The 17,065-nt window shown below is 41.4% G+C and overlaps 1 protein-coding gene across 2 annotated transcripts in view; it reads right to left on the reverse strand.

Annotated features, from left to right (window-relative positions):
• The window catches only part of ARHGAP10 (Rho GTPase activating protein 10), a 283,230-nt gene that overhangs the window by 148,471 nt on the left and 117,694 nt on the right, over positions 1-17,065 (reverse strand). For both annotated transcript variants that reach the window (XM_045516376.2, XM_010954572.3), the window contains 3 exons: positions 13,921-14,050; positions 10,730-10,836; positions 9,343-9,437 (listed from right to left, as the gene is read on the reverse strand). In XM_045516376.2, the coding sequence (XP_045372332.2) occupies positions 9,343-9,437; positions 10,730-10,836; positions 13,921-14,050 (332 nt within the window). The remainder of the gene's footprint in view (positions 1-9,342; positions 9,438-10,729; positions 10,837-13,920; positions 14,051-17,065) is intronic.

A 17,065-nucleotide genomic window follows, 5' to 3' on the forward strand; every position in this document is an offset into this window, starting at 1 on the left:
CTGTGGTTTTAATCATCCCCTGCACTACAACAAATTATGCTGCTGTTACACTTTTTTAAATTGAAATGTACACCAGGTATACATCCATGCACACATGCAACAGAAGCCAGTACAATTCCATTTCATTCCACAAACTGTTGGAGTTGTCTTTTCAAATGCTTTAAAGCAGGGCTTCTCAACAGCAACCCTACTGAGTGAGAGGTTGGACCAGATGATACTTTGCTATGTAGAGCTGTCCTATCCTGGGCAGTCCTGCTCTGTGCAGCATGTCTGGCCTCCATCCACTAGATGGCAGTAGAAACAGCCTGCAGCTCAACTGTGACAGAAAATCACTCACTGTTAAGAAACTTTGACTTTAAGGATTATCTCAACATGTTTTCTAAAGATTTGATTCCTTCTGCCTTGCCCTTCCTCAAAGTTGCCAAACTGTTACCAAATCCTCAAGATTAAATTTAACAATCCATTTTTCTAGTACAACCTTTCCCAGCCAGCCCTACTCTCTCCTGCTTCTCATCTCCCAAAGCACCTTAGATCTCTGAACGGTTGTTTGTTTCCAAATACTCATAGCCTGTCAATTCCCTTAAGGTCAAGCCTTTTGGTCCCTGGCTCACTCTTGTTTCCTCTGGCAAACACAGTCCATGACAGTTTAGATGCCTGAATGGCATACATCATAAAATACCTACAAATCTTGCTACAGCTAATGTGCTGCAGAAAATGTTATTATTTTTCAATCCAATTGCATGGGCTTCTGGAAGCAATATGTTCTTAATTCACTCTTTTTAAAGTAACAGAGTACATTACCATGCACATAGATATTACATAACGTAATCGGTATAAATGCATTCTAAAATGCATAATGCTCCAGACACACAGGTGATTCCACTGTCCCATCGCCACCACAAAAATATAAATGGGTGAATTAGAAAAAGAAGTATCCTTTCAAGTGCAATACACTAGAAACCAGGCAAAATCAAGCCAAATATAATATTCGAAATGTCTGACTAATGAAAGCAAAACGGGAAGCACTTTCTCTAAGCAGTGCCTGAATGCGATGTGTGGGAGAACTTCATGGAATGGTAATTATTTATCAAGCAAGCGTGTGGGGGTCACAGCACAATGCGGCATGTGGCAAGCATGCCAATGAAGCAAAAAGCATGTTATATAACAAAACTGTTGAGGTGGGGGAAGGGGGATGATACTTCACCCTTCAGGGAGGAGAGCTGCGTCTGCTGAGGGACTACGGCTTGCCACAGGAAAAATAACTATGCCAAGTGCTTTCTTCTCCAACCCAGAATGAGTGACATGATCACTTCACAGCCCGTGGTATGTGAAATATGGCTGGCATGAAGCAGTCAATGTTTACAGGCATTTAAAAGCCTTATTTTAGTGACAGTATTTATTTGCAGCTGTGTTCCTTTTTTTTTTTTTAAAGCTTTATTGAGATAATTCACACCGTAACATTTACCTAGAGTGGACAGTTCAATGGCTTTTAATATAGTCACAGAGTCGTACAACCATCACTAAAATCAATTTTAGAATGTTTTCATTACCCCTTTAAAAAAAAAAAAAACCATACCCATGAGCCATTACTCTTTATTTCCCTCCAAACCCCCAGCCCTGGGCAACCACTAATCTGCTTTCTGTCTACATAGATTTGCCTGTTCTGGATGTTTCATATAAATGGAATCAAACAACATGTAGTCTTTTGGGACTGGCTTATTTCACTCAGCAGACTGTTTGCAAGGTTCCTCCACACTGAAGCGTGTTGCGTTGTGGTTTGATATAATTTCGGATCTTCTTGTTTATGACAACAGTGAAGCTGTTGTTAAGAGTGAAGCTGTTCTCCAGAACAAAGTTATAGCTTTGATATAAAAGGGAACTCATGAGTCAGGAGGTCATCACCCACAGCTGGAGTTGCTGGAAGCACTCAGGAAGTAGCTCAGCTAGTGAAGGGCACCGCTGGGGGCTTACCCATAAGAACATGTGAAGAAGCAGCTGTGGAAAGGGGGCATTTACACTATGAATACACAACATTTGTGACGGCTGTCTGCCTGAGTTCGGTCTGGGCAAGGCTACCCTCTGCTGATCTAAATGTTAGGCAGTTAGATAGAAATGAGGACTGGGCAAGGGGAAAGGAGGGGGAAGGGAGCAACTGAGAAAATAACAGTATGTCTGCACTCAGGATAAGGGGCTCCAAAAATTTTTACTTTCTCTAAATGACGGCCAGCAAAGAAGCCGGCTAGAATCGAACTGCGGCTGCACAGTAGAGAGAAGGACCCGGCTTCACTTGGCCCAATGCTCATTATAATGTAATTAACATTGCAGTGTGAGCCCCTTCTTGTAGGTTTCTCTGTGTGTGTCACGGGTAAGAGTGTGCACAAAAGAGACCGGCGTGCCTGAGCACAGGGAAGATGAGCCGTCAATCAATCAATCATAAAAAAAAAAAAAAATCCTCTAAGCCAGGATATAAGGAGAAACAAAGGAGCGGCACCATTTTTTTCCTCTCTGGGATGGCCCGCCCCCAAGTCTTGGGAGTGTACTATATTTTACTACCTTTTCACTTTTGATAAGATCTTCTGTTTATATCATGCTTTCTTGTGTCTTATTAAAAATTCATTTTGGGGGGGTGACAAAGAACCAAGGTATCTTTTTTCCCCTCCTCCAGGTAACATAAATAGCTCTCTGGAGACCTTGGGGCATTAGCTCTTGCTGTGGTGAAGGTCACTCTGACCAGCAGTGGCAAAAGCCATGCAGCAGCCCCAGGAAGATCTTGTCCATCAACACGGGTGCCTTTGTTTCCTACCAACATGCTCTATGAACTGGGGACTTGCCACGCCTGTTCTCAGTCGGCCAAGCTGTCTCTCCCAAGGACCAACTGGTAGAAAGATACACCTCAACTAAATATGGACTCTATTCCCTTCACCTTTTGCCTGAATCAATAGTTTAATTAACCTATCACTGGTTTGGAGTATATTATTTCTTTATTAGCTTATTAAGAGACATTATGTAGGCTATTAGAGACAGTATGTACTAAGAAACATGATGCATCCTGTACGCTGTTGTCTTGTGAAATTATTGTAATTCCCACAGTGAACCAGTGGTAAATAAAATATTGGCAAAGACAGTCTCTGAATATAAGCTGCTTCAAAATGAAACAGCACATATTAGCTCTTCATTTCTGTTTATTGCCAAATCACAGTTGATCATATGGGTGTACCACATTTTATCTATCCATTCATCAGCTGATGGATATCTGGCTTGTTTCTACTTTTTGGTAATTATGTATAATGCTTCTATGAACATTCTTGTGCAAGTTTTCAGGTAGACGTAGGTTTATTTCTCTTGTTTATATAGCTAGGGGTGGAATTTTCTGGGTCAAGTTGTAACTTTATGTTTAACTTCTTGAAGAGTGACAAACTGTTTCAAAGCAGCTATGCCATTTCAAATTCCCACCATCAATTTCTCCACATCCTCACCAATACTGGTTATTATCTGGATTTTTCAATTACAGTCATCTCAGTGAGTATATCTCATTGTGGTTTAGACTGGCATTTTTCCCTAATAGCTAGTGATGTTAAGCCTCTTTTCACATGCTTATAGCCACCCCATGTATTTTCTTTGAAGAAATGGCTGAATCAGAACTTTTGCCCACGTTTAATTGGTTTGTCTTTTTCTTATGGAGTTATGAGTTCTGTATATTTTCTGGATACAAGTCCCTCATCAGACGAATCATTTGCAGGTATTTTCTCCCATTCTGTGGGCTGACTTTTCACTTTTTTCATGGTGTTCTTAGCACATGTGTTCTTAAACACTACCTCTTAGTTAACCAAGACAGTCGAAGCAATCTTTCAGTGAACTGAGGGAAGGAAAATGACACACACACTACATGGCCATTGATAATCAAACCAGTCATGATTGGCTAGTTGGAAACCAGCCCCACCCAGATCTTCTCCCCTTCATTCTTGATAATAGATTCCCCAAGGATCAGAACACTACATGGAGTCTGGAAACAGAAGACAGCAATTTCCTTGCCTCAGCACTTCCCAGCCTCCCTTGCAGCGAGGTATAGCCAATACCTCCATTTAGGCCAGTGGTACACGAGCAAAAGTAGTGTGTGCTTCCTCTGGAAAGTGTTCCCACAAGAGATAAGGCTATATAATAAATGGGAGCCAGCATCTTGGACCTCAGGTGACCAGGAAGGTAAACCATGGGGAGGGAGAGTGTCTGACACCAAGACACATATCAACCTTAACCTGACCATCTCTAGGCTTCCTCAGAAAGAAGGGGAAAAAAGATCAACTTTTACCCTGTTTAAGCCATCTGATTTTGAGTTTGTCTGTCACATGCAATCAAACCTGATTTGAATTCATGTGGCAATTAAATGAAAGCCCTTGATTGGCACCCACACAGATCAAATGCAAGGCCAGGCTCCATTCTGCAGTTTATTACCTATTGTCACAGCGCTACCTGACTGCATCTTCAAGACAAGGAATAAAAAATAGCAAAGACTGATGCCACGAGAGAAGACAAAACAACTTTGCTTTAAACATAGGCAATCAACTTTGAAACTGCTCTGTGAAGGCATGCAATTGGAATTCTGCATAAAGCCCATCAGAAACTCATTGGCAATACCCACATACTCCAAAGTGGGTTTATTTTCTTTAAGCAGAATGCAAACACTGGAGCTCACAGTTCCACAGCATGTACACAAGAAAAACAGTTCACCTGATTGAATCTAATCCTGGCTCTGCCACTTCTAAGCAACAGTCCAATTTCATTCAATCCAGTACAGATTTGGTGAATGCCCACCACGTATAAAGCATTGCATTTGGTGTCGCAGTACCAAGTAATACTAAGATGGGGTTCCTACCTCATGGAATTCATAATCTGATAGACAAGGAACAAATTACTTATAATTCCCAATAGTCGGCCTGGCCAAGAATCAGGGAAATAGAAAAGAGAAGAGTCTATCTCATTCAAACTTTTCACTCAATAATGCCTTCAAAACCCCAAAATTAGGATAGATTTTGCTCCAGAAGTGGGAAACCAACAGCAATACACAGTGGCAGGGGCGGTGGGGGAGAAACCTAAGGGGCCCCACAAACACTTATCCACTTAAACCTGAATAGTTTTTCCCCTGTTTAAAAATAAGGAAATAGACCAAAGACAACAAAAGTCTGTGATCCAACTGGAAAGTCACATGATCCTGAAGACTCAAGGAGACACAAACATGAAAATTTTCCAAGTTAACCAAAGAGCTTTAGAAAAAGACTTACAATAAGCATGTATTGGTTTTTTTTAATGATATATATATTAGTATTTATAAGATAAGACAATGAACATACCTATATAAAATGTTGGCTCCATAAAGAGTGTTTTTCCCCCCAAGAATTCTTAGAAAATTTATAAATAACCCAATTATTCTCTCCTACCCCAGCACTGTTTGAAATGCTATCATACATCCCAGAAGCAACTGAGTTGGCAGCTGGATATAAAAACTTGGAGTTCAGGGAAGAGATCCAAGGTAGATAATAAATTTGGAAGTTACCACCATATGGATGGCACTTAAGAGTCCAGCAGCTAGATGAGACCACTAGGGTAAGGGAGAGGGGATCCAAAGACTGAGCTCCAGAGAAAGCCAACATCAAGAGGTCTGGGAAGAGAGCAACTGGCAGAGGAGTCTAAAAACTGAAAAGCTGATGGGGTAGGAGAAAAAGCAGGCAGACGTGATGTTGTTGAGCCAAGAGCAGCAAGTGTATCACAGAGGAGACAGTGACTGGCCACGTCAGATGCTGCTGCCAGGAAAGAACAGGAGGACTGAGGACTGACTGGATGAGGAAGCACATGAAGACCGTGGTGGCCTTGAGGAAACCACCACAGTGCAGAGGGGAAGGCAAGGGCCTGACTGGAGAGAGCTCAGGTGAGAGCAGGAAGGAGGAAATGAGAGGCCTTAGTAGAAGAGCTTTCTGAAGAACTTCTGCTGTTTATGAAAAAAGAGAAGTGGGCCATAGACAAAAGGGAAGACTGGTCAAGACAGGGTCTTTTCATTGGTGATGGTGGTGGTGGTTATCGTGTCACAATATATATGTAATTAAATCATCACGTTGTAAACCTTCAAAAAAAATCAAATTGTACAACTTAAACACTTGTTAAATTTGTCAAAATAAAAATAAAAGACAAAAGAGTAACTTTCATGAGTATGAAATTTACACCAAGGAAGGAAAGAAATGAGGGTGTGAGGGGCTGAGGAACAGTAGGATCAGCTGATCAAAGGCCTCGGTGGGGAAGCCAAGGATACTCACTAGAAAAGAGCAATAAGCAGCAAAGGAGAGAAGGCGGTGTCAGAAGAAAGCTTTGCAAACTAGATGACGGAGGGGGTGCAGCCCTTGTGATGACAGAATCTAAGCAGTGGGCAGGAGAGGGGACGGCTGAGGGAAGGCCAAGAACCAGATGACTGAAGCAGAGGGGCCCAAGAAAGCAGCGAAGTGCTCAAAGGGTCATCTGAAGTGATGCCAAAATTACCAAGAAAACAGTAAAAGGAAGAAGAGACCTGGAGACATACCCTAGAGCGAACTGAAGGTTCTAAAAGCAGCTCCAAACACAGAAAAGGGTAAGAAAAATAGAAATTGGAGAGATAGAGACTTGGAGGGTGAAATCACGCAATTGGACAGAGAAAAACCAACAAGACAACGGTGGGAAATAACACTTAAGGAGCAAGGGCTGAAAATGAAAAGGTCCAAAAACTCAGGGGAGAAGCAGCATGGTGCCCTGTGGAGGAAGGCAAGCGCCAAGTCCGATGTTGCTAAAGCTGCCAAGTGCTGCGCCGTTTCCCGCTGAGTGGCCCACAGCAATCTAAGTCAACAGGACCACAGCTGAAGTCACCATCTTCCTCAACCCTCCTCTGTGCTGCATCTTGGTAAACGGCACCAGCTAGTTGCTCAAGCCAGAAACCTTCCCCTTCTCCTCCCTATACTCCAACATTCAATTTCCCTCTAAAAGTTTCTCCCAAAGAGATCCCCTGGCCTCCATTCCTGCTATGACCACACCAACCCACATCCCTTCCATCCAATCCTGCCATCTCTAAACTTCCTCTGCTCTGCCAGAGTGAGATTTTAAAATGTATCACTCGCTGCCCTCCTTAAAACCATTTAATGGATTAAACTCAAAACCCTCAAGGTCAGGCCCTTGCCCCCATCTCAGGCCTCATCTCCCATCCTCCCTGGCTCTTTGCTCTAGTGATGCTGGGTTTCCCTGGGGACCAGAAACGGGCCACGCTGTCTCTTGCCACCAGAACTTTACATATGCTACTCACTCTGCCTGGAATGTATATCTCAGTCCCAGCAGACTCCAAATAAAACTTCAGTCATCAATTCAGACATCAGATCCTCTGTGTGCCTTTCTTGAATCATCTAGCCTAGATGAGCCGTCCCCCCGCACCCAGGTCCCGGAAAGTGGCTTTGGGTATCAATGGAAGTAAAGCAGAGATTTCTGTAAGAAGAAGGAAGTTGAGAGGGTGGGGATCCAGGCCCCCTCCCCTGCTTTAATAAGGGAACTCTGTTCTTCTGTTTTCTATACGCATAAATGTAAATTTTTTATTTGAAAATAAAGTTTTCTTCCCAGGTGGTTTGCAAACAAGTAGACTAGAGCACCTCTAAGGTCTCCCCAAGTTCTCAGAGTCTCCTTACAAGTTATGATCACGATGAAAACAACTCCGTAGTAATTTGTCGGCAACCTCTGTGAGGGCGGAAAATAGTTTTAATCATATTAAGGATCCCAGTTGAGGAAGAGCGTTTTGCATGATCAAGGTCTCAGAAAAAGTATAGAGTTAGGCAAGAAATAATACAAATTGTGTTAAAATAATATACAGAACTACAGAAGTACCTTTTCAAAACGAAGCAGGTTAACTGACACATTTTCTAACAGACATCACTGCTGACTCACGACTGTCAGTTACTTGGGAAGCAACACACTGTCACGGTTATACTCTGACGCCCACAGCACAGGGGCTAAGAGTCTGGGCTCCAGAGGCAGAATGCACGAGTTCCAATCCTAGCCCTTCCACTTCTAACTATGTGGCCTTGGGAGAGTCACTTAAGTTCTCTCTGCCCTGGTTTCCCATCATAAAATAAGAAGGATAATATCTGCCTGATGGAGTTGGGGTGAGGATGAAATAAGACAGAGCCCAGAAGAATTCAGAACGCTGTCTGGCATTTAGGCAAAATTCAGTAAGTGCTTACTGTGGGTGTATGTCCACATATTTATGCTCAAGCTGTATCACACAGCCTGGATATCTTCTTGAAGTTTTTGAACCAGTCCATACCGGCTTGACATGTAATCTCTTTCACTATGACATTCTCTTGCATTTTTTTCTCAGTCTTGGCAAAATGCCCGCCAACCACCTGCCCTTTCCATGGCAGTGCCGTATTTACCATAGTGCATAAGCACATAGTTTTATGTACCTGGTCTTCAACCCATATATTGGAAAGCAAAGCACAGATCTTCCTGCTCTGCACTAACGCCACAGACTCGGTTATATCATCTGAGGGAAGAGGAGGCATTAATTATTTTTATGTTCTTGGGTCCTCACCTGAAATGAACCTGTGTTGAAAAAAACCTCATCCTGTAAATTTTATTTTACAAATATGAAACAGTGTTATCTAAAGACCATAGGTGCCAAAACCAGGGCTGGCAAGGAGCCTCCATAATGTCGGCCACTGAAAAAGAAATATTCTACCACGTTGTCCTCAGTGCTGCAGAAATAAATCCCAGACAAGTAGTAACACTGACCAACGAGCTTTGTTCTTCTTTCTTTTTTTAACTTCCTTCTCTCTGGCAAGGATTCTTTTCTAACTAAATAACTGCAAGTCAGACAACGGGAAAAAGATAACCAGTCTTGAATAAACAGAGTTTTGCCTCTGACTCTCCATCACACACAGAGTATATATATGGAAACCCTCCCCCGCAAAAATGAATACGTTTCTGTATTGACAGCCACGACCACCTCTTTTTAGCTTTGTCGCTATTTCCTTACTTTCACTCATTATTCTTTCAGTGCCACAGATCAGGCTTAGATCAGCAATGAAACGCGCCAAGGTTATTTTTTAAGTGACAACACGTGTTAAAATGACTCCACACTTCAGCCAAGACTAAGCTATCACTTCTCAGCTAAATACAGCGACCAAGACTCAACAGCTCACAGTGAAAACACAGCCTGGAAACGCACTAAGATCACATTCTTCCAGGCCATCGAAACCTCAGTTGCAATTAACTATTATATATTTTTTAAATCATTTTTTTAAAAATGATTCTTTTCATCAAGTCCAATAAATTCCAGCAACTTACCGGTCAGCAGCTTCTACATCGAAACAAAACCTTCTGTCAATGGAGTCAGTATGCCTTTTGGTACATTCTTTCAGAAAGAACACCTCTCCATCCCCCTGCAAATAAGCATTTGAAACATTCTCAGCAACTACAGGATCAACATACACAGAGTAAAACACCCTATATGGGGGGTGGGGGGGGCCAAGGTTGAGGTTTTATCCTACCCTCCTTCAAACCCGTTTATTTAATCACTAATTAGAATCTTCACCATTTTTGTCATTCTCCTTTCCTTCAGGTTTTCTAGATCCTGCTTTGATTACAATAACATTAAACCAGACCTCAGGAGTGTTCATTTTAAAAGGTGGATTCACAATACAGTTTCCACATGTCTAATATGTGTTATTCTCTTATTGTACTCTTGTTAAAAGAATAATTTGATTCTATTTCATACACATTATACCACACGAAACAGTCAACGTGTATGACGTAGTCAATGTGTGACCACTCCTGACCTAGGAAAAATATCAATTCCATATGAATCTTCCTAAAAATGCACCAAGGACCCTGGATCAGCCACTGCAATCATCTAGCTAGAACCATTCAATCTATGTGGATTCGCTCTTCCCTGAGTGAAACACCCTGAATTTATCTTCACTAAATTTTTGTTTAAATATGGTACTATTTTACTTCACTAAACCATCCTTTCTCTAAGAGCATTAAAAAGACATAGACAGGAGATAGAAGCAATGCAGAAACAGGTTCTCAGTTAAGAACTGTAAGAAGTCTGAGTAAACACTTCTAGAATATTTTTATATTTTTTGGATGTGAAGATCTCTAATATTAAACAGTCAGACATTAAAATGTTCAAAATAACGTACTCATTAGATTTTTTAATGTATTTTTTATCATTTGGTGCCCAAAATAGAAAGACATGACTAAGCAGTCACGTCTTGGGACTTGAGTTCATTCACAGTTGCACCTCATGCTCAGTCTTACCCCTACCACCCTCCAAGAGTGACCTCCTCACTTCCTCCTCTTTGTCATGGTCCTGAAGTTCCATGTCTGTTTCATTATCACAAAAATGCACTTGTATTACAAGCTGCTTTAGGTATTTTTCGGGAAGATGTAAAGCACAGATAAACAGAAGTGAACTTGGGTTAATTCTGTTTTCACATAAGCAAAATTATGCCCATCCACCCAGCAAGCAATGAACTAGCCTTCTTAAAATCTGCTAAGTTAGGTTCAGCACTGGTGGGAAGAGCTTTGTTCTGACTATTACTGCTGCAATGAGCGGCAGCTTCCGCTTAAAACGCATGCAGACGGCCCCTTTCCTCCCCAGCCAGCTCCGGGGTCTCCCCGCTCCTTTACGGGAGGAGCAAGTAAATGGGGAGCACGCGCGAATACTCACAAGCTTCCCCCCAGACCTGTGCTCGAACGGGATGATGTTGAACTTCTTGGCTGCTTTCCGATACATGCAGTAGTGCTTGACCCAGCTGGAACCGAAGGGGGGCGGCCCTTCAACAAGAAACAGAACTTGCCGTTTTTGCTCATAAATAAGCACTCAATGCAGAGCCCCAAACACATCACTAAAGAGGGAAACCCCAAGAAGCAGCACCTAACAAAGCTCAAGGAAACAAAGCAGCAACACGGAGGGTCCTCAGGCAAGGGCAAAGCCAGGGGAAATGATAAGGCTCGTAGGGGTAGTTTGCAGAAAGGTCCTAACAGCTTTCAGCAACACAGAAGTAATTTAAACACATACTGTTTTTTCTTTTTTCTTTTCTTTTTTTTTTTTTTTTTGCGGGGGAGGGAGGTGATTAGGTTTGTTTATTTATTTAATGGAGGTACTGGGGACTGAACCCAGGACCCTGCGCATGCTAAGCACATGCTCTACCACTTAAACTATATCTTCCCCTAAAGACACTTTTCAAAGAGTTTGCTAGACGATGATCTCATACCTGAAAATCTCTTCATCGTAAACTCTATTTCTTGTGTGTGTCTATGTATGAAGAACTCATGAGGGTTTCAAGAATTCCACTGAATTTATGTGATGGTTTTGGATTCAATGCTGGCCTCTCAAAATGACACAACTGTAGAATCACACGCTGCAAAGCATCTAGTCTAGAAATCCATCAAGCACTGTAAGCCCACCATGGTACTTCATAAGCAGCTCACTGACTAATAACGGTAAAGCTAAGCTTTAAAATGAAGTGTGAAGGATCTAGGGGTAAGCTGACCACGTGTGCACCAGAACATTCTCGGAACCATTTCTAACCTCTTGCTAAGTCAGTATTACAACCATCAGAGCTCTTCAAAGACGATGGGCTAAGTCGGGGGAGCTAGCATCTAGAACTTCAAAGAGCCAGTGACGTTCCCATCATAACAAAACAAAAGTTAGCCCCAACACAGTTTGATAATCTTTTCTTTTACCAAGTAAAGACATCCAATTTTTTTAAAAAGCAATTAATACCTATTATCACCATCATTTCACCTACAAACAAATAAACCCCTTATACCTAAAAATCTAGAAGGACAAACTTAGGAGAGGAAAAGGAGTCATGTGAAAGAAATGCATTTAGCTTTAGGAAGAATGAATTACATTATCTTGGGGGTGGGGGAGGGGGATGAAAGGGGTTACTGGACCACAATAAATCTCATCTCAGACCATCATTAGTGCAAAGACCAGAGTTCAGGCAACTCTGGTATGTGTGTGTTATCAATAATAAGCATTTGTATTGAATTTTATGGTTCATAAAAATACTAGAGTATTTCATTCAATACCAAGAAAAGTGCCTTGAGGAGGAATACATACATGATTGTCTTTTTAATCTTAAAAAATCTTAAGCTTAGACCAAATGCCTGAGAAATGAGTCAAACCTCAGAGTCTTTGGCCCCAAATATTAAGGTCCTTCTGCTAATTAAGCTGCCATCCTCTCCTAACACTAACTGACCCAACTCAACAAGCCCTGAGCATAGAAATTAATGACTGTTTCTCACACCGCCAAACCTTCAGGCAATACTGCGGGGGAGAATGCAACAAGGACTCCAGTCTCAGACAAATCCAGCATTTAGGAAGCTGAATGATCCAGGAAACATCATTTACCTCTCAGCGCTTCCGTGTTCTCAATGGTAAATGGGGTCATAACAGCACTTACACTTCATAAAGGTTTTTAATGGATTAAATGAAACAAGTTGTATAAAAAATTTGTAGCTGGGGAGAGGGTATGGCTCGGTGGTAGAGTCCATACTTAGCATGCATGAGGTCCTGGGTTCCATCCCCAGTACCTCCACTAAAATAAATAATAAAATAAAAACTTTAAAATAAATAAATTAAAAAAAAAAGAAATTAGCCCAGTGCCTGGTACACAGTTAACAAGAGAAGAATTCTAACACTATCGTTTTTGTTGTTTTTTTCTGTGCAATTTCAGCCCAGTTTCTCTCAAAGCCAGTCAAGTGACAGTTTTGAATCTAAAAATTAAAGTTTCCTCTGCTTTTCCACTTGGACCTATAAGGTCTGTGTCCCGTCTTTTAATTTAGTTCTCTCAACTTCAGTAAACAAATTGAGAATAAGAACATAAAGCATCAGAAAAATTTAGAGTGCCGCCATGCTACATAACTCTTCTTCCTGAGATGTGAAGACTGAGCCCACAGCCAATGAGGGCAAATGAAAAAAGAACCACCGTTACGACAGTAACACCACTATCACAGGGCTGGCCCTGAGGATGCTCTGCTGTGGCACTGCTCAGTTTCAAGGTCCTGTCAATCAGCCGCAGTTAACAAATGAAATGAAAATTCCAAAGCACCCTGGCTTCAGTCCAGGGGAAGAAGGGAGGAAAAGAGGAAATACAGAAACATCTTCACATGCTCCTCCTTTCTACTAACTGGCAACCAAGCTCGACAGGCGAAGAGGTCCTGTAAGAGCTTCATCGTTAAAGTAACACCAAACTGTCAGAAGTATGAAAGAGTTTTGGGGGGCCTTAATTTCAAAATCAGGCTACCCTATGCACTGCACACTCACTAAGACAGCAACAAGACTGAAAACTCGGTGAGATAAGTAAAGATGCCATCTAGGAACGTTTTTTTACAGCCCTGTGCAATTGCCCTGATAATTTTAGAAAGAACTAATGATTTCAGATAGGTACGGAAAGAAATGGTGTGAAAGAAGAGAAATATGTCCTTGACTTTAACATGGAGCAGGTTTATGGGGTGGGGGGGTGCATATGTATATGAATGTGTGTGTGTTGATATAAATGGAGGTGAGAGGAAAGGAGGAAAAAGGTACTACTCATTTTCAGCCTTCCACCAAACCCCAGCTCCTCTGCAAGCAAGTTTTAGCAAAGCGTGGCACAGAATTCAAGGACGTGGCTGGAAAGCAGGGTGCTCACAGAGTTCCTAACCACACCGTCCTCTCCCTAGGGCAGGAATGTGTTTCCCCCACAAAAAAAAAAAGTGCAACATTCACCTTCTAGCATAGGAGAGAGAAAAGAAAGTGGTAGGAATAATTATTCCAAAAACATCAGAGTAAGGACAGTAAGGGGTTTTTTAATAAGTTTTAATTGGCCCTCCCATTAAAGCACTCATCACTGTTGACAAGCCTCTTACTTTTTTCCTGTACATACAGGTAGCCTTCTGCAGTGAACTGACTTGCCCGTTTGTGGTCCCTGGGATTCTGTCTAATTTTGTTCATAAGTTCTTCCACTTCTGATCTTGTTCCTTCAAAACGATTCCGTGTCTGAAACAGATTGAAAAAAAATATATATATATAAATTTTAAGTTCTCACATGAGTTTTTTCACATACATGTTTAAGTCTCTGGATAACTAATAAAATTTGTAGCATTTTCCTATTAATTTCTCAAAATATACCCATCCTTTCCAGTGGGTCTCTGTTGAGATTGCTGTTCATAGAAAAAAAAAAAAAAGCAGTGGTTACGTAGTTAATAGAGGAGTAGAAATCAAGGTTACTAGAGGTTATTTACTATGGAAACTCTCTAACACCAAGAATAACTCCATTATTCAACATAAGAATTCCTGCCTCCAGGTCTCACAATATTACTAAATCTTAAAGGTTTTCAAAAAATGGGAAGTCTTTCCTTTGAAACAATCAATCTGACTCCTTACTATCACATTAGCAATAGGTTTAAGTACTCAGAATCTGAGAAATTTAATTCTTCTTTGCAAACTAATCAATATGAGTGTCATTTTTTTCAGGTCATGGCAATTGCGCTTGAAAATGACATTTCTTCATAGAAGAAGGTGGGGGTGGGGGAGTCTCACCTATAAATAATGTCTTTGATACCTAAAGAGACAAATCACATTGCCAAAACCCAGGGGACTTGGGATGCCAACATCTCTGTCAAACAGCTAGACTGAAAACGGACATGCAAGGTGAAGTGACAAAATTACCCAGGCAAACGTGCTGAGTCAGCACCGCCAAGTTTCTGGACATTTCTTTCATCCACACTCAAAAATAATTGTATTAATACTGAAAAACTGCTGATGTGAAACTGCGGAGGAGCTGAGATGAAAAATTATTACTGAAATTTCTCCTCTCTCCTCCCTACAAGGGAAGAGGTTACCAAGGGTTCCAAATGCAGAAAAATGATAGAATGGCACATGTTTTAGGGGGATGGAGAGTCTGATAAATGTAGATTGTAGAGGGGAAACTTAACTGCAGAGGCTTATTTTAAACACAAGCTGAGAGGTGGTTTTTGGTTTTTGTTTTAACTCCTTTATATAAAGTACAGGGCAGCAAAGAGGGTGGGGCTCACTTGCGGATGGCCAGTCCCCTCTCTTGCCTTCCCACTTCTCATGCCTCTGGGATTTCTTGTCCCCATCTTAATACTGATTATACCCTTATTTTATTCTTCTTTGTCACTATACTGAGATTCCTCTCAATCCTCACTTCATTCCATCTCTGTGTCTAACAACTATACATACACACACACATATGTGCATGCCATATATGACACATGCTAGCACATACACAGTCCTGTTAACCTCATGAGTTCCATCTCAGTATTTAGGTTAATGCCCAAATCATAGGTTAATGCTCAAATCATCCTGGATTTGACCAGCAGGCGTCCCTTCTAGCTGGCACCTGTGTCTTCTGACATACTCTCTTAATTTTCTGAGTAACCCCTTACTTTCTGATCCAAAAAGGTATCCTAGGTTTACCTTATACCTCCTCTGGCCCAGTCCTCACATCAGCCATTCCCCAAAGGAGCCCTTACTCCCTTCAGTGGTGTGTAGTATTTAGAAGCCAAGGTCTAGGCACAACGTGCTCACAGCTAAGGGGGTGTCACTGCTTCTAGGTTTTCCTGGAAGAAAAGACTGAGGAAATGTGTATATGTGTATACATACACAGACATACATATATATGTACATATACATATCACAACTTCTGTATCTATCTGTGTATTTTAAAACACATGAGTTCATATCATGACATTTAATTCCAATCCAATACTTCCTTTGGATACAGATTTCTTTCTAGATTATCCTTTTCTAATTCTGCACTTTTCAGACAGTGAAAAATCTGGCTCTCATTACTCTCAGTATATTTACTTATTTGCTCGATTAACATATCTGTTCAATGTAACCAGTCTCCCAAATATTCCAGCCACCTCCTCCGCATGCTGCCTCTGTGCCCTCCCACCCTCACTTTCATTGCTGCAGACCCTCCATATGGTGGTACCCCCTGCCCTCACTGCCCTCCTTCCTCAGATGCTTGTGACTCGGCACCGGGAAGGGAAAGGAAGGTTTTGCTACTTTTTTTTTAATGTATCGTTTCAGGTTAATTATGAGTAATGGTGAAAATTACATTTTTTAAATTTGAGCACAAACAATAGAGTGGCTGGAACCTGGCAATTTCTAATTCTAAATTCTAGGTGTATGGGTCAGTATCAAGTAATAGTAATGTTAGACTGGAAGCATTATAATAGGTCACATGAGAGTGTTCATGTGTTTCCAAGGGGCTGGTCTTTCTAAAGGGAAAAGAATTAGCTAGAAGCAAAAATGAAGAGCAAAGGCGACTCCTAGATCAGGTGTTCTCGACACGGAAGGTGAGGTGGGAAAGAGCCTCTACCTGTAGAGACGCAGGACCAGCCTCAGAAAGAGCCAGAATCATAGGCAGAGAGGAGAGTTTGGGGAAGAGGTTGGGGATTGGGCAATTTACTAATGACAACCCGTAAGTTACAGGGGGTACAGAAAATGAGTATTTTTTATTCTTTGCTCATTTCTCTATGGGAAACGAATGTTACCACGCATGTGTGTTAGGGTCTTAACATACAAAGGATATTAACCAGGTGAATCATTTCAATGACAGCTGCCTTCAAATTTTGTTTATAGCATTTCATGCCTGAGTGTCGCTCATTCCCATTTAAATCTTAGGTCTTTCTCATACAAATAGCCAAAAGGCACATGAAAAAATGCTCAATATCACTAATTATCAGAGAAATGCAAATCCAAATTATAATGAGGTATCACTTCACACCAGTCAGAATGGTCATCACTCAAAAGTCCATGAACAATAAATGTTGGAGAGGCTGTGGAGAAAAGGGAAGGAACCCTCCTACAATGCTGGTGGGAATGCAGTTTACTGCAGTCTCTGTGGAAAACAGTATGGAGGTTCCTCAAAAGACTTAAAATAGACTTACCATATGACTCAGCAATCCCACTCTAGGGCATATATCCAGAGGGAACCTTAATTCAAAAAGACACCTGCACCTCAATGTTCATAGCAGCACT

Source organism: Camelus bactrianus, chromosome 2 (assembly GCF_048773025.1).
Source record: "Camelus bactrianus isolate YW-2024 breed Bactrian camel chromosome 2, ASM4877302v1, whole genome shotgun sequence".
NCBI classification, from domain to species: Eukaryota; Metazoa; Chordata; class Mammalia; order Artiodactyla; family Camelidae; genus Camelus; species Camelus bactrianus.